This window comes from Pituophis catenifer, unplaced genomic scaffold, assembly GCF_029215685.1.
Source record: "Pituophis catenifer annectens isolate HBS135680 unplaced genomic scaffold, rPitCat1.0.hap2 SCAF_1, whole genome shotgun sequence".
Taxonomy (NCBI): domain Eukaryota; kingdom Metazoa; phylum Chordata; class Lepidosauria; order Squamata; family Colubridae; genus Pituophis; species Pituophis catenifer.
Genome location: NW_027256881.1, coordinates 176521808 through 176540327, shown reverse-complemented (window position 1 = coordinate 176540327; position 18520 = coordinate 176521808). Strand labels below are relative to the sequence as shown.

General features: G+C 38.0%; 1 protein-coding gene across 1 annotated transcript in view; it reads left to right on the top strand.

Moving 5' to 3' along the window:
* Positions 1 to 18179, top strand: part of PTH2R (parathyroid hormone 2 receptor) — a 60575-nt gene extending 42396 nt beyond the window's left edge. Inside the window, exons 9-13 of the mRNA XM_070956784.1 lie at positions 6596 to 6662; positions 10037 to 10131; positions 12535 to 12673; positions 14831 to 14872; positions 17775 to 18179. Coding sequence (XP_070812885.1) covers positions 6596 to 6662; positions 10037 to 10131; positions 12535 to 12673; positions 14831 to 14872; positions 17775 to 18179 — 748 coding nt within the window. The remainder of the gene's footprint in view (positions 1 to 6595; positions 6663 to 10036; positions 10132 to 12534; positions 12674 to 14830; positions 14873 to 17774) is intronic.
* Positions 18180 to 18520: the final 341 nt, after the last annotated feature.

The following is an 18520-nucleotide window of genomic DNA, read 5'->3' as shown; positions in this document are numbered from 1 at the left end:
AAAGTCATCAAAGCTGATGATAGGTCTTGGAGAATCTTCAAGACGGCAATTCCCTTATTTAATAGAGATCTTCTATCAGAGAAAACCAGGCTATTTTGGTACCATGCCTAGATAAAAAATTACGAGTCCATGTAATTTGCTTCATTAAAAAGTACCAGAAGAAAGAATTTGAGATTGGATAATAGTCACAGTCTAGAATTTCTTAAGGTATGGTGGTTAAGGTGCTGGCCTAGAAATCAGGAGATTGTGAGTTCCAGTCCTACCTTAAGCATGAAAGCCAGCCAAAGTCACCCTCTCAGCCAGGGGTGAAATCTAAAATTTGTTACTACTGGTTCTGTGGGTGTGGCTTGGTGGGTGGGTAATGTGACTGGGTAGGCATGGCCAACTTTTTTTTTTTTTTACTTTTAAAAGCATTTTTTCTACAACCTTAAGAAAAAAAAAATGTTTTTAGAAGCCTCTGACGATCCCAGCTGAGCCGCACGATCATCAGAGGCTTTTTTTTTAACTTTTAAAAGCATTTTTTCAGCCAAAGAGGTTGTAGAAAAAATGCTTTAAAAAGTAAAAAAAACCAGCCTCTGATGATCGCACAGCTCAGCTGGGCATGGGGAGGGGGGGGGACAGGGATTTTTGCTACCGGTTCTCCGAACCACCCGCCACCATCACTACCGGATCGGGCGATCCGGTTCAAACCGGGAGCATTTCACCTCTGCTCTCAGCCCATTCTTTCTCACCTCACAGGGTTGTTGTGAGGAAAATAGGAGGAAGAGGGAGTATTATGTATGTTCACTGCATTGAGTTACTTGCTGTATTTTTCACAGTATAAGACGCACCTGACCATAAGACACACCTAGGTTTAGAGGAGGGGGAAAAAATCAGGTGGAGTCTGAGAGGACCACAGATAGGTGTCCTCTCATGCCAGATCTGCCTATTGACTTTGCACTGCGGAAAAGAGACAGAAGAGGTGGGCAATGACAAAAAGAGACAGAAGAGGCAGGGTTCAGCACTGTAAAATAATCCTGCTGCTGCTGCCCGGCTGCTATTCACAAAGGACCGGCACCACTTTTTTTGGGGGAAAAGTGCATCTTATGGAGCAAACAATACAGTATAAAAGTCATAAAGACAGGATTTTTAAAATTTTAATAAAACTGCCAGTTTTTAAAGCATCTGGACCCATACCACATTACAAAACAGCATCTATAAGTCTATTCAGTCAGTCCTATCTGGTTTAGTGAAAATTACTGGAATGGTTATGGATAAAACAATGGGTGGTTTAATCTTATTTAATCCAAATGTCTTGTTTACATTCCCTGCCCTCATCAACTGAAACTAATATGATATGTTCTTAAGAATAGCATCAAAACAATTTTAAAGACTCACTACAAAAGGTGCAAATAAGGCAGAATTAAGCACTATGGAAACCAAATTGATTCATTTACTGCACACAAATTATGTAATTGAAGGCAAGTGCATTGTCCATTTCCTCACCATCTAAGGCCCTGATGATTACCAGGCTTGCTTAGTTTCAGAAAAGGGATTGCATTCTTTCCCCTTAAGCTGATCTAACACCATTATTTTCAAGATAAATAAGTACATGTTGTTAACACTTCTTCCAGTGGAATAGTACTTTAGAAATGTTTCATATGTCTCAGTTCTCACTTTACATCTTTAAGGCTTATCAAAATTATCAAAATGTTATCAGGAGAAAAAGTTGCAATACGCAGTTTTCTTTAAAAAAAGGAATTAAAAAGGATGAACTCCTATCATGACACATTTCAGGAAGGAAGGAAAATGCCATTTAAATAATTTATTGCTCTTAAAAAAACATGTGTGAGAGGATTATTCTTTGTCATATATCAGGCTGTGCTTGTGTATTTTTTGCCAAGAGCTATTTTTTACAATATTTTTTTCTTATGTATGGCTGTGAACGTTTCAGAAACAAATTTGAAATGAGCAGCTTAAATATTCGCACTGCCTCTTTCCTCCTCCTGTCTCCTTCTTGAGCTTGCCACTAGGACTGGAGCTTAGCACCTCTTTGTCCATCACTTCCACCACCACCCATATTTCCTCACCCTAAAGAGGAGAAAGCTCCTAGTTAAATGCCACCACTAACTTTCTATGGTTTTGTTGTCTCCTATCTGGCACTTTTAAAAGGAGAGGATTTTGCACCTGGGACAACAGCCAAGATTTTGTAGAAGTTTTTCCTTTTAAACATTTGTGATGAAAGGAATGGCCACTGCTAATGATCTGATAGTGACACAATTGTGCTCAGTTAAAAAGAGAGTTAAAACAAACAATATCTGTCCCTCAATAATTAAACGGATTTTTGAATTATTATATCTAGGCCTTGTCCTAATGATGTATTTATTTGGGGAGGAGGGAGAAAGTAAACTTTTGAAATGCTAGAAGAATCGAAGTTGTGTTTTTGATCTTAAATATGAACAATTATTAGCTTCATGCTATTTGTGGATGCTAAAGATATGCTGCATTTTCTTGCAACCCAATTATACGGAAAGGAGTTCGGTGGCGCAGTGGTTAGAATGCAGTAGTGCAGGCTACTTCTACTGACTGCCGGCTGCCAGCAATTTGAATCTCACTGGCTCAAGGTTGACTCAGCCTTCCATCCTTCTGAGGTTGGTAAAATGAGGACCCTGATTGTTGGGGGCAAGAGGCTGACACTGAGAGAGGGCTGTAAAGTGGTATATAAGTCTTATTGCTATTGTTCTTTTATATTACACAGCAAAGTTGAGCAGAAAGCAGTTGGTTTCTAGAGATCCATCTATCTCATCCTAATTCTGAAGATAAGTCGAGCTTGAAAGAATCTGGGTTGCTAAAGGTGCATTTCCTTTATAAGAAATGTGTACCCACCCCCTAAAATTAGATTGATAGATTGTGATTTCAGGATAACCTGAATTTTACCCTAGGAGGCATTACACTAAGACTCAGAGAACTGAAAGGAAGCCAGTTGCTGCACATTAATACTCTCTCTTATCTTAGTGTTAATGTTGCTGTAGAAAATTAATGCTTCTGAGAGTACTGAAATGCCAGACAGCTATTTGCTACGGCTGTTCCCTTTCATTATGTTGTAGCAGGATAAGTTGTAGAATCCAAATAGGCATAGAATGCTTTAATCAGCATAAAATCAGAGCCCTGGTAGTGCAGCAGACTAAAGCACTGTTATTAACATCAGCTGCCTGCAATTACTGCAAGTTCAAATCTCACCAGGCTCAAGGTTGATTCAGCCTTCCATCCTTTCTAAGGTAGGTAAAATGAGGACCCAGATTGTGGGGGCAATAAGCTGACTTTGTAGAAATATACAAAAGTATGAAGGCTATTGCTTAATGCATTGTAAGTCACCCTGAGTCTTCGGAGAAGGGCGGCATATAAATCAAATAAAAAAAAAAAACAGCACAAACTAACAAGCCAACTTGCAGGTTCACCAGAATTCTTCTCCCACCCCCCCAACCGATGTTAAATTCCCTCTCTCACTTCCAGTAGCTTGTTAGGAGGGAGAAATGAAATAGAGGAAATGCTGTGAAGCCTTAATGAGGTACACCTGCCTATAAAAAAGAACTTGTGGCATTTCTTGTGTATTGAAAGAGTCTTCATAGAGATCAGCTTCTAGGATGAAGTGGAACTTGTAAGTGGCTCTGTAAAAGGAGACTACATAAAATAAAGAAAGATGTGATAGTTCCTATACTGTTGAACATTGGGAATTCTAAGTAATTGAAGTAGATATCACTTTCTCAGTTTTAATGGTGTCGGATGCCTTCCACGGTCTTTTGTTGCCTGAAGCTATAGGCAATTAAACATCACAGAATCTCTAGGTCCAAATAATGCAGGTCAGGGTAAGCAACAACTTGAACAGGAGCAACTTCAACTGGGATGTCCATATCCAAATAGGGCAGCTTTATTAATGAAACCAGGATGCTCACATTTTCACCACCCAACTTCAAATAGTCGCCTCATTTCTAAAAGACATTGACTTATTCAAATGTCTATTCTAGTCTCAATCTTTTCCTAGAGATATAGAATCCCCAGCTGTCTTTTCAGTTAGATTTTTTTTTTGGTGAAAAAGTAATCTGCAGATAAGGTTTTAAGATCCAGACTATCTGAAGATTATTTTTTATTAGATTTTATCCTGCCTTTATTTTATGAGTAACTCAAGGCAGTGAACATATTTTATACTCCTTCCTCCTCCTATTTCCCCTAGAACAACCCTGTGAAATGAGTTATTTATTTATTTATTTATTTTATTATACTTATATGCCGCCCTTCTCCCAAAGGACTCAGGACGGCTCACAAAAATTAAAACGATGAAAACAATAAAAATAACTACTAAAATAATCAATTAAAATCTCCCAATTAAAATCACCCATCAGATCAGCAAATTTGTTGAAAAAGCCATGTCGAGTTAGGCTAAGAGACAGTGACTGGCCCAAACACACCGAACTGGCTTTCATGATTAAGTCAGGATTAGAACTCTAGTCCCCTGGTTTCTTGCCCAACACCTTAACCACTAGCCCCAAAATGGTTTTCAGTGTGCTTAAATAGCCCCTGAATTGAATCTCACAGCCTCTAGAAGGGGTCCTCAAACTTTTTAAACAGGGGGCCAATTCACGGTCCCTCAGACTGTTCGGGGGCCAGACCGGCTGGGTGGGCGTGGCTAGATACTCATGTGACTGGGCATGGCCAATTTAGCAGTCCAAACAATACACACAAATTAAACTTTAATTTGTTATGCTCCTGAGGGTAGAAAGCAGGATAGTGAAGGGGTGTGGCTGCCTTGGGGTGTGTATGAGGGACTTGTGTGTGTGTGTGTGTGTGTGTGTGTGTGTCCCTCTCTCCCTCTGGAAGCCAGGGAGGCCAAAAACGGGCTCATTTTTGGCCTCCCCGGCCTCCAGTACCTCTCTGCCGCCCAAAAATGGGCCCATTTCTGGCCTCCAGAGCCTCTGCACATCCCGGTTTTGGCCTCCCCGGCCTCCAGAAGGCAGGTGGGGGCCAGTGGATAGGCGGGGTGATGTGGGGGGGGCAACCTCATGGTCCTGTGTGGGCCAGATTAATGGCTTCGGTGGGCCATATCTGGCCCCCGGGCTGAAGTTTGAGGACCCTTGCTCTAGAGGTTAAAAATAAGGTGTGGATGATACCAGTTTCAGCTATAACTTTTAGTGCTTGAAATAAAATAGCTGAGCTGAACACTGAGTGATTTCACAAAAACGTACTGATTTTCTATTCTTGAGCCCTCTGTACCATATGTTTAACCCTTTCTTTCCAATTGCCTTTTGCTGCTGCACTTGCCTTCCAAATGTGCTAGTCCATAGCTTTACGATAGAACTAAAGTAGCTTAGTGGGGAAAGTTTCAGATGAAAAACAGCCGAGGGACACTACATAATTCCTCCCTTCAAGAAGTATTTTACATCAGGGAGCTTTGTTACCTCATAATCTAAGCTTTGTTACCTCATAATCTAAGCTTTGTTACCTCATAATACAGCATCAGACACGTTTATTGTTTGCTAATGCAGAAGTATTGTTTCCTGATTTGCTTACTTTAATTCCTCAAATTAGTTCAATACCTCTATAGAAAACATTTATGTGAATTGCATCCTTAGCCAGGCATAAATCTACCTTCTGGCTTCATAAATGGCACTGGTGTTTTCTTCATTGCAACCAGTCCTCTGAAGATGTGATATGCCACATGGGGATTTATATATAGAAGCAAATTCCATTTAAATCCTTTTTATCCAGTTCATTTCTGAATCAGAGCTGATGGCCCTTTTTGAATCTCTTGGAATGGTCAGGACTCAGTCTTCTTTGGTGGTCTCCTCTCACACCTGGCTAGGCAGGCATTGAACATTGGAGTAGAGTCACTTCCAGAAAACCCTAACAGCAGAAGTGAGGCAGAGGACAAGAAGGGAAAATGGCTTAGTGGTTGCAGTATTTTGATCTATTAGATGCTCCATATGGAAAACCTCACTGGGCTATTATGGCAGCAACAAGAGGGATGCTTTTTTTAAAATTCTCCTGGACTTTTCACATCCTTTATCTTTTAAGCAAGTAAATTCTAGTTTTGGTTTATAATAGTGAATTTTTAATTCTGTTTTAAGCCATATGTAAGCCACTGAATGCCAGTTCTCTTTTTATTTTACTAGAACCAATTCTAATATAAAATGAACTAGCCCTAAAAACACATATAAGGTGCTCAGAATAAACCTCAGGCTTAAACCTTCCCCTTACACGCACACATTCCTCCACACATATTTTTTCAGACTTTAGCTGGACATTCCGATATTTGAACCCTCTATCTTCCATCCCAAAACTAGTCCAACTAAGAAAAAGAGTTTATTATTTTACTATTTCTGAAAATTGCACCGTTTTCTTATTTTTTCCAAACTCTAAGCAAAGATGGGACATATTTATTTATTCTTCTCCAGAAACCTGCCATGGTTTATTAAAGATGAAAGAACCCGAAATCCTTTTTAAAACCCTGAAACATATTCTGTACATTCTCCAGAATGAATCTAATCTAACAGAAAATTAGTATACATTGAGACTGTTTATTCTTACTCTGTTTATTAAAAATAGATTCTTGATTTCACAGATGCTGGGAGCTTAATGCTGGAAATATAAAATGGATATACCAAACTCCAATTTTAGTGGCTATTGGGGTAAGAGTACTCATATATATGTATCTAGTAAACATTGAACCTTGTTGTGTATATTAGCATCTGCAAAATGCTAGATGGTAGCAAAGAGTTCAAAGAAGAGCAACTAAGATGATCAAAGGCCTGGACACTAAATCATATGAAGAAAGGCTGCAGGATTTGGGTTTGGCTAGTCTAAAGAAAAGAAGAATTAGGGGCAACATGATAGCAGTATTGAGCGGCTGCCACAAAGAAGAGAGGGTCAAATTATTCTACAAAGCACCAGTGGGCAGGACAAGAATTAATGGTTGGAAATTAACCAAAGAGAGAAGCAACCTGGAATTAAGGAGAAACTTCCTAACAGTGAGGACAATTAACCAGTGGAACAACTTGCCTTCAGAAGTCGTGGGTGCTCCATCACTGGAGGTTTTTAAGAAGAGGCTAGACAATCACTTATCTGAAATAGTATAGGTTCTTCTGCTTGAGCAGGGGGCTGGACTAGAAGACTGGCAAGGTTCTATTCCTATTCCTATTCCTATTCCTAGTCTAGTCTAGTCTAGTCTAGTCTAGTCTAGTCTAGTCTAGTCTATTGATATAGAAAATGACATCTATTTCTTACCATCTAATGATTATTCATATTTTTGCAGATTAGTTATGATAACCCTACCAAATGAACACCAACCATTTCCCCATCACTACATCATTCAGCATACTTACAACCTATATTTCAATAGTTTGAATGTCCCTATGCTATTTTTTCAAGTTTGCTGAATCCCATAATTATATTTACCCATTAAAGAGAGGACTTGTAGTTCAGTATTTAGATGCTTCTTATGCAAATCTTAGGCTCAGTTCTTGGCTTCTCCAGATAGGATTGGGAAATCCTATCAGCAGGCAGACAATAATTCTGAGTGAGAACATCTGACTTCACTTAAAGGTAGTTTTCTATATTCTTATTTTCAAAGAAAGTCTGAAAGTTGAAGCCCTTTCTCTTTTTCCAGTCTTTCAAGGGAAAGGAGAGGAGAGTGGCTTGAAAGTATAGCTCTATTACAATCAGATCTGTTCCGCAGCTATAGTATTGCTACTTTCGTTTTTAATCCAGGAGCTTGCTCTCATTTGACAATTCCTCTTCCATACCCCTGGACAGTTTTTCTCTGTGCAAGAAAGCATTTTGGCTGGCAAAGAACTGAGCAATCACTTTTATTTATGCTTCTCTTTTTGTTGTACTTTATGGAACAGGAGATGACATTTTGTGTCACAATCAAGAGTGAGATGCTGTGACTGCTTTTGATATGTGAGAACAAAACACTCCTTCTCGGCATTCATGCCAAGTTATTGCACTGCTTTTTTATTCTTTTGAGCTGCTTGAATTATTTAAACGCTGCACTCTTTCAAAGCTGCCACTTTAAATTGCCTATTGAAAGATAAAATTACATTTCCTCTTTTCAAAAAAGTAAAAGGTGCAGTTAAAATATGTTGTATTTCTTAAAGTCCTATTCTGTAGTTTAAGGAGCAAGGTGCATTGCTTTGTTGGGTATGCACATTGCTGGTGCATCTCTTGGGATGAATCCTGTGTTTCACCATCACCCCTGTAGGACAACTCGCTGTGGCTAACTTGCCACAACCAACACACCCTGGGTGATTTACCCCAGGACAATTCATCTCAGGATAACTCAAGAGAGAGACAAGTGAATTGCAGCAGGCCTTGTCATGCTTTAGGTTTGAACCTTCTCAAGTTAGAAGTCCTCAAGGCTGGGGTGAGCTGCAATTCTATTTCTCCCCTCTTTAGTCATCCAGTGCTGAATTGTGCTGCAGCGAGTTGTCCTGTGATGAGTTGGCCACGGTGAGTTGCCCCATTCTGACTCCTATGTGCCAGTTCCTGATCCGGCTCACTTAGATAGCAGGGTAACTCAATACTGTTGGCATTACTTTCTTGCAATTAGTTGCAAATGGAAGTGTAAATATACTGGGTTTTTTTTACCAAGCTCTAATACAGTGATGTATCATTTATTTTTTCATAAGTCTGTTCTAGCTTTTCTCCTTTCCAGTGTTCAGTGTGAAGTTCAGAAAAGAAGCATTTTGGCAACTATGTTTATTATTTAATAAAAATAAACATCAGAGTCTTAATAAAGGAATCAGTCTAGGAAGCAGTTAAATAAATGTGGCTGTCACTGTCTTGGTCAGTTTTATTCAAAAATAAAAGTCCTATATTTTTCAACTAGCTTCTCAGAAGCTCTGCAGTAGCTTAGATCAAAACCAGAGAACTTCCTAGATAGGTGGGATAAATTAAACAAATGTACTAATATTGGAAGTGACTCTGGACTTTTTATACTAATTCAGCTTTGCTGCCTGGTCATCTTGACAGTATTATGTTCCAGATAAAAGAAAGTGTTGAAATTACTGCATTACTGCTTTAGACAGAAAGGCAGTTCAGAGAGCAGTGACAATGGCAGAAAATATGTTTGGTAGATCACTCCCTTCTATCCAGGACAGCATATAAGTGATGCTTGAGTAGGGTATGTAGTATTGTCTAGGACACTAGTTATCCTCTTCATGATCTGTTTTCCCTGTTACCACCTGGGAGGAGGCTTCATGGTATCCGAAGCAGAGCATCTAGATTCAGCATAGTTTTGTTCCATATAGCAACCTTGTGAACTGTCAAGTTTCCTCTTTCCGCTATGTATTCAAAATGGACAGTGATTTTTATATATTTATATACATATATATTTATATATTTATATATGTGTGTGTGTGTGTGTGTGTGTGTGTGTATGTTTTCATAGATTTTCACGGGTAGAGGTATGCAAGTTTTGGTGTATTCGGGTCTTTTCCCGTGTAAGATTGAGAGTATCTTGGCAACGTTTCAACGAGGTCCCACTCGTCATCTTCAGGCTGAGACGGCAGATCTGATCACACTTCCCTCGCACAACCACGAAGCCGAAGACACCAGTCTGAAGATGACGAGTGGGACCTCGTTGAAACGTTGCCAAGATACTTCCAATCTTACACGGGAAAAGACCCGAATACACCAAAACTTGCATATGTATATGTATATATATATGGGTGTATGTGTATATATATATATATATATGTATGTATGCATGCATGTATGTATGTATGCATATGTATACATACAGTATATGTATGTATGTATATATATGTGTGTGTATATATATGTGTGTGTGTATATAATGTATATAGCATGTGCACATGTGTGTTAGTATGTGTTCTCTTGAGAGCAGGCAACAGAATTTCATTTTTAATGTGGGCCAGTGTGCTCACATAAAAAAATGATGATAAAAGTTATCTTATCTTATCTATCTTATCTAAATATGTCCTCAAAACATTCCAAAACATACCTCTAAAAGATGATAGAATAAAACAATTCTGTTTTACAGCTGAACTTTGTCCTGTTCCTGAATACTGTGCGGGTGCTGGCCACAAAAATTTGGGAAACTAATGCTGTTGGCTACGATGTCAGAAAGCAATATAGGTATGATGTATTTCCAGAAGCAGTCTGTACTAGAACTGATTTGGGTCAGATACGATGTTTTTTGACTTGTAATGAAAAAGTCTTCTATTTGGAAATACCTTGGTTTATCTTTTGCTTGGAGAAAAGCCAAGTTAGACTCCTGAAGTTGTATAAAAAAGACAGGCAAAAATATTCTTCCCTGAAATTTCTATATCATACAAACTTATGGTAAACCGCGCTAAACTTGATTGCAGAAAATACAGCTTCAGTAACAGAGTCCATTTAGGGATACAAATTGCTAGCAAGTTTTGTACACCAAGCTCTGTATGAAATTAAACTTAAAAGAAAGTGTCAATGTTTGGGGATGTGGAATCATTTTTGACTCCTGATGATTTTCCTGATTTTCTTGCAGATGTTTCATTAGCAAATTAGGTTATATCTCAATGCACTGGTGATGTTACCTAGTTCAGTAATAAAATATCTGCAAGGACATCATCAAGCTCAGAGAGCACAAAGGTCCACATAGTTTAACCCCAAATTACAAATATCTTCTTCTATGGGAGACTTTTGACTCAATAAATGCTGAACAAAACTTGAATGTGGCAGGGAAAGAGTTAAGAGCATGATAGCTAAGGGAATAAAGCTGTGTTGCCACTTCCCTTCCTGCTCTAAGAATGTACTAATTTTGCATAATAGTTAATCCAGGACTAATTAAACCACATTTACTGCAATTTTTTTGACAACAGAAGCAGTCTTCTAGTGAATAAACCTTTTATTCATCTAGCTCTTCAGGATTTTAGACAATGATCTTTACTAGTCTCCTCTGAAAAATATAGTAACTGAATCTTCTGCATGCAGAGAAGCACTTGATTTCTGAATGATGGCCCCGTCCTCGCCATAATTGCTCAAACAATCTGTACATTCCTTCTTGTTGACTTATCTAATCACATTTAAGCCAGTTTTACATGGAGATTCATGAATGTGTTAGTTTGCTGGCAGTTAATAAACTGGTCATTCCATTATCTGGATTTTCCAGTTGTATTTGATGAATAAAAAGGGATCACTATTCAAAAGAGATGATGGAGACATCTAAAATTTATTGTTAAAATACCCTGGCGTGCTGTGTCTCTTTTGACCAACTTGAAAGCAGCTAGCAATAATTTTGAAAATGTAACTACACAGATACAGAAAGGATATATAGAATGAGATGCAGACAGATTGTAAATCTATCTCAAAATAAGGTTTCCAAATATTTGAAGTCCTCTCATGTAACTATTAAGATCTGTTTGTCAGATCAAAACTAATACTTACAAAAGTATCCTAGATCCTCACACTGATTAAACATCCCTCTTACGCACACACCCTGCACACAAATAGAAATAAAAAAAATCAAATTAATATTCACCCAGGAGAAGCTGCTGACATGCTGTGCTTTTTATACAATGTGCTTTTGTAGTTCACTGAACTTTATAAACTGGTGCTCCCAATTAAAACTAGAAGCTTTTGGGTGTGTTATTACTTTTTTTTTTTTTTTAAGTCTTGCTATCAAGATAATTAAAGCTAGACATTGCAGGGGTGGATGGATAAATATGCGTTACCAAGTTCCATGCTGCAAACCAATTACCCTTAGGGAAAAAAAATACGAAGCAATGATATAAGCCATATTTAACTATGTTTATCTGATAAATAAAATCAGAGATAAAACAAAATAAGCAGCAACGTTCTGAATGGTAAACTGCTATTCTTGTTTCAGTTCTGCAACAAAGAGTATATGTAATGTACAGGAAGAGATAGTCATGAGATTGTAGCAATAGGAAGAATGACAAGCATCATAACAAACAACTCCAGAAATATTCTTCCAGCATCAAAATGAAGAATAGGACATTTTTGGTCTGTGGTTTAACCAGGGCAACATATAAAAATTTCTAGGCTCCGAGTGAGATCAGCAACTATTCCAGATAGAGCAGGAGTCCCCAATCCCTAGGCCGCAGCCCACTATCAGGCCTTGAGCCTTTCGGAACTGGGCTGCGGAAGTGGTGGGCGGGTGAGCACATGCACATGCATCCCCACTTGCACAAGCAGCGTGCAAGCACGCTCCATTTGTGCATGCGGCAGGCACATGTGCTTGGTGCTCACGCAAATGAGTTGCACACGTGTGTGTGCTTGCCCACCACACACGCAGAACCATCCCCTCTCTCCACCCCCACCCCCCCCACTTGTCCACAAAGCCAAAAAGGTTGGGGAACTCTGTGGTAGAGCTTCCACAGAGGTGACTCTGCTTTGTCCAAACTTATACATTCCCCTTTGGCAAATACCCTTTATAGCTAAGAAACTTGGAATGTGTAAGATTGCAGTTTATGTCATGTTCATCTTATGCAGCATGTGACAGTCACATAATTATAACTTCTCTTAACTTTCTTCCAGAAAACTAGCAAAATCCACTTTAATTTTGATCTTCGTCTTTGGTGTGCATTACATTGTCTTTGTGTGCCTACCTCACACGTTCAGTGGGTTAGGCTGGGAGATCCGGATGCACTGTGAACTCTTCTTCAACTCATTCCAGGTCTGATGGCATGGTACTACCTTATCATTTATGAACCTCTCAGATGTTCAGATGTTCAGTTACAAAACTGGCCACATTGCCATATTGCTTGCTGCAAGAAATAACTAATGAAAAGGAATGGCATGTTCCAAAATTCAGCAATAATTGAAAAGCAAATTATACTTACATTGTAAGCATGCAATTTAGCCTGCACACATTTCTTAAACTCTGAAAAGCAACCCTAAAGTCCTCTGGATAAGACTAGGAAGAGAGATGATTCCAAGGGCTTCTTATTCGTCTTTTCTGCTGAAGATGCTGCATAAAAGAAGCACCAGCTTTCCCAGATGTAGCTAGCTTTTGATCTTTCAATTTGATCACAGGAGTATGAATTTGTAGCAAAATTGATTGCATTTCTCAAATCCCATGTCATAAAAAATCTGTTTGCTTCTAAAGCTCCACAATATCCTTCTGTTGTTTTCTCAAAGGATTGGAACAAGAAAGCCCTGAAAAAAGATAAATCGGTAGAGTTTCTTTTGTAAAAATCTTTTCTATGTATGTGACAATCCAAGATTCTTCAGCAGTGTTTGCACTTAAAATCTTTTGCATTAAAAATGTGAAGTAAGCACTGAGCCTACTTTATGAAACAATATAGTCCTTGGAGCAAAGCAAATGAAATGTGATCATGCCATAACATTGAATGCCTTCCAATCTCTGTTGCATGAATGAAAAATACAACAATCCTGGAGGAATAGAATAGAATAGAATAGAATAGAATAGAATAGAATAGAATAGAATAGAATAGAATAGAATAGAATAGAATAGAATAGTAAACTTATTATCACTTTGAATGTACACTAATTGGCACATGTTAAAATGAAATTTTGTTGCAGACAGCTCTCAAAGGGTCACCACCTCCAATATATACTACATGAACGTGACAAATAAATGAATACAAACATATGTATATACCCAAGTATATTATATGACACAGAGAAATTACTATGCTCCATCAAAATCTGATAATTAAATTTATTTTGAAATGAAATGTATTTATAACATTTCAGAATCTCTTCTTCTGTTTCCTCTACACCTTTTCCATTGCATCACCCGATTATTGAAGATCACTGTAAAATTAGTTCTAGACTGACAAGAGTGGAATGATATCTTTAAGAAGATACCGCTTACAGATAAAGCTATATTCTTGCTGTGGTTTTAAACAAATCTAAGAACTCCTTGTAACACATTGCAAATATTGTACACATTCTTTCGTAGAAGAATGAGATTATGTGCTTGCATTATACTACAAAATTTATTGAGTCTAGTTTCCCCAGGGCATTTATAAAGCCAAAACCAATCTTAGATCTCTCACAAACTCTTTCTATGAATGTTTGATCATTATACATTCAAAAATAACATAAAACCCACCAGACAGGATGATGGGAGTCTGTTACTCACACAATGAAAATGTTAAATTTACATTATAAAGATTACTAAACCAATCTTAAAACTATTTTTAACACTAACAACAGAACTAACCGTAAAACTGTATTGCTACCTTAATACAGTAGTAAACATGAACCCTAACTCCAATATTATCCAACCCTTAATTTAGTACTATTTTAAACCTTTCCAAACACTAACACTAGTATAACACTAACTTAATAACACTAGATTTTGTTAGCATTACAATTCGGCTAACCTTAATTCCAATATTGCTCTAACTATACACAACAATCTAGCACTAAATCTAAACCCAACCAAAACTATTTAATCCTATCCATCTAATCTTAACTCCAACCTGAGCCAAACCTAATCCTAATTCGACCCTAAAATTTGCCCATAAAAAGAAATTCTAACTAAGCCTTAAACCTTACATAAATTTAGCACCTAACCACAACTGTAACTTAACCCTGCTGTCAATACTAACCATAAATTTTAACACTCACTTTAGCTATAACTTTACTATAATCTATACAATAACCCTTATGGTAGTCATAATCCAGATTCTTAAGTCCTTATAACAATACTAACCTTAACTGTAACTCTAATCCTGTTACCATAAATCTGGTCCATGCTATAGATATAGATTTTATTGTGAAATATATTCATTTAGTTTATGGGTCAAGGTAATGATAATTACGTTGCTTTTTAAATTCTTATTCTCAATTCCTTCTTCAGGGTTTTTTTGTCTCTATCATCTATTGCTACTGTAACGGAGAGGTAAGTTTCTAGTGAATAATGGATGTGCAGTTGGTGTGTGGGTGTGGGTGTATTTTCATACTTGTGCACAGGGATGCCATGGGTTGCCCCTCTGTCTCTTGGGGGGGGGTGTTCTTATCTGACCCCCCCCCATGTTACCCTCTCCCAACAGTCTTTTTTCCTCTATGGAGAAAATTTGTCTGTCTCTCTTTATTTCAAGGGGATGTGCATGGAAAACTACCTCTGCTTGCGGCTAGCTACCCTTTCTGTAGCTAGCAGAGTGGCTGGGATGTACAGTAGGTTAAATTTACTGTCAAAATGAGTCTGCTGAGCCCCACAAATATGCATTGCTTAATGTTGATTCAGATCAAGGAGCTAATGATTGGAAGAAAGGGAAAAGGAAAATATCAAAGAACCTGCAGGATTTAATTCATAATTCATTTTTCAGGCACAAAAATGGGGGATGGGTTAGAACAAAATAGGTTTATTTACAGAATAGAGTTGAAAGGGAACCCTGGAGGTCTTCTAGTCCAACCCCCTGCTCAAGCAGGAGACCCTATACCATTCCAGACAAGTGGCTGTCCAGTCTCTTCTTAAAAGCCTCCAGTAATCAAGCACCCACAACTTCTGAAGGCAAAAGTTGTTCCATTGGTTGTTTTCACTGTTAGGAAGTTTCTCCTTAATTCTAGGTTGCTTCTCTCCTTGAGTAGTTTCCATCCATTGTTTCTTGACTTGCTTTCTGGTGCTATGGAAAATAAATTGATCCCCTCCTCCTGTGGTAGCCCCTTAAATACTGGAACACTGCTATCATGTCACCCCTAGTCCTTCTTTTCTCTAGACTAGCCATACCCAATTCCTGCAACTGTTCTTCATATGTTTTAGTCTCCAGGCCTTTAATTGTCTTAATTGTTTTTCTCTGCACTTTTTCCAAAGGCTTAATATCTTTTTTGTAATATGGTGACCAAAACTGAATGCAGTATTCCAGGTGTGGCCTTATAAGGTTTTATAAAGCAGTACTAATACTTCATGTTATCTTGACTCTATCCCTCAGTTTATGCAACCAAGGACTGCATTTGCTTTTTTGGCTGCTTGACTCATGTTTAAGTGATTGTCCATCAGGACTCCAAGGTCCCTTTCATAGTTACTATTTTTGAGCTAGGTTTCATCTAATCTGTACTTTTCTGCCTAAGTGTAAAATTTTGCTTTTCTCCACATTAAATTTCATGTTGTTGGATAGGACCCCTTGTTCTAGTAAGGAAACAACTTGGATCAATCCATGAAATGAAACTGGAAAAACCCAAGGTTCAGCATTTGCATGGATGCCTGTTTCTTTCTGATTCTCCACCTCTTCTCCAAACTGGGATGGATTTTTTACCTGGTTGAAGGCAATCAGGGAACAAATACCATCTCCTCCAGAGTGGGCAGCAAAAGAACAAAGGCAAAATAAAGCTGGCCTCTTCTGAAAGCTCACCTGGAGAAGAGAACCTTTCTGCTCCCAACTGGTTGTCTAGAATGAGAGTTTCCTAGGTGATGAACTACAAATATTCTCCTTTATTAGTTTCCTGGGTTTTGCTACTCTCTGCCCAGTCTCTAGAATGGCAGATTTAGATTTTATCTTTCGCTTCAGAATTCTGGGAATCCTCCTTTGCGGCAGAATATATTAATTTACCTGAAATAAATATCTTCCTCCCTAGCTGTAGAACAGTAAACAGAAGCAATTATGTCATTTGTCTCTATTGCAATGGTTTGTATATACGGACATGTTCATGTCCAAAGAAGCAAATAATTACAGGTTCAGAATAGGTTTCCATAACTGTATTAAATCCAAATGTATTCATGCTTAGAGTACATTTATTTAAATCAATGGGATTTGTTAGTTACAAAGTTACATAGTGCAAGCTGTATTTGATTAATGTCAACTGGAACTTTCTCTGCATGAGAGAGAGATTATATGGGTTGCCCTGACTCCTAGCACTTATTTACGATTATATGCCCAATGAAATGTTGCCATGGAAGGTGATAGCATGTTTAGTAAGTCAGGTATTATTGGATACTGTTTTACAAAAAAACCCCCAAACAATTTAAGTAATAAAGGGTGAATGATGTCCATCTTAACTGAGTGGTCAAGTAGAAGAATAAGTGGGAAGCAAAAGTATGCATCAGAATCTTGCTTATGATTCAGCTCTCCCTTTTAATATACCTGTTCACTTGGTTAATTATCCCTTCAGATTTATTTTTGGTATAGAAAGGAAGTGGAGAGGTCTGACTAATACATTAAGTATCAATCTTAGTATTTGCACAGAATACAAAAAATATTCTTTTGAAGACTTGTAATTTTTCACAGTCACTAGAACCAATATATACATGTAACTTTTATTCTGGAGCATTTCTTGTTTTGCTTAAAATCAATTCTAATCCTCATGACAATGGGAATAGAGTTGAAAAGCTTATGCTCTTAGTGACTCCTTGTTTTCCCATGATATGTGCTGTAGTACTGCTGCTCCATATTCTTTTAATCATAGTCCCCTACTCACTACCTGTTACTTATTTTTAATTATAATGTATTTATTGTATTTATATCCCATATTTCCACTACAGAAGTGGTCAGTAAATACACTCTTCCAATTCATCCACAAAAACAACTCTACGAGATTATTGGCCAAGTGATAGTAACTGGTCTAAAATCATCCAGATAATGTTTTGGTTGAGGGGAAATCTGAACCTGGCCTTCCTCTAGTCCCAATCAATACCTTAAACAGTGTCCTGCACTAGCAAACTATACATTCCTGTGGAAGAGTACATTATATTCAATTGTAAATATAATATTAAGGGAAAAACTTAATTTTAAGTGATGGTGAGATAAACTGTTCAAAACATTGGCTTCTTTCTGGCATTTTGATCTGGACATTTTCTATTTCCTTAGGTGCAGGCTGAGCTCAAGAAGACATGGGCTAAATGGCACTTGGCCATGGACTGGAAGAGGACTGTTCCTTGTGGGAATTCTCACTGTGGTTCTGTCCTCACTAACGTGACTCAGAGCATCAGCAGCCAGGCTCAGATGGGTGCCAACTCCCGCATGAGGCTGGTTTCCAATAAGGCATGCAGGAATGGCCCAGGACAGAACAATGCCCATATAAATTTGCCTGGGTATGTTAGGAGCAACTCTGAACATGACTGCATGCCCCAGTGGGCTCCAGAAGAGGCTGATGAAGAGGAAGAGAAGAGGCTGGATGGTATTTCTCTCAACAAACCTTCTAGACTACAGAACAATCATGCATGTTTTCTCAAGGAAGAAGCAAACCAAATGGAACTAGAGGCATCACTTTAAAAAGTTGATGTGCAGGCAAAGGATTACAATTGTGAAAACGTCATCACAACTTCATATGAGTTTATTTCAACTCACCTAATCCAGACCGATGTACAGATTTCTTAGCCGGAGGCTTTCTCCGACCAGCAATGTATCCAAAATAATTTTGAGTGGAGATTATGGTTCTTCAACATCTGAACTCTGATCTCTTCATAACAACTTTTTGTTGCATGATATTCCTATGTTAGCAAGAAGCAAAGGTACTTATAATGATAACATTTAGATGAAGTTATTTTGAGTCAACTGACATATAAAAAGAACTTGCAGAAGCAAAAAGAACCTATATTCATCAACGATATTCA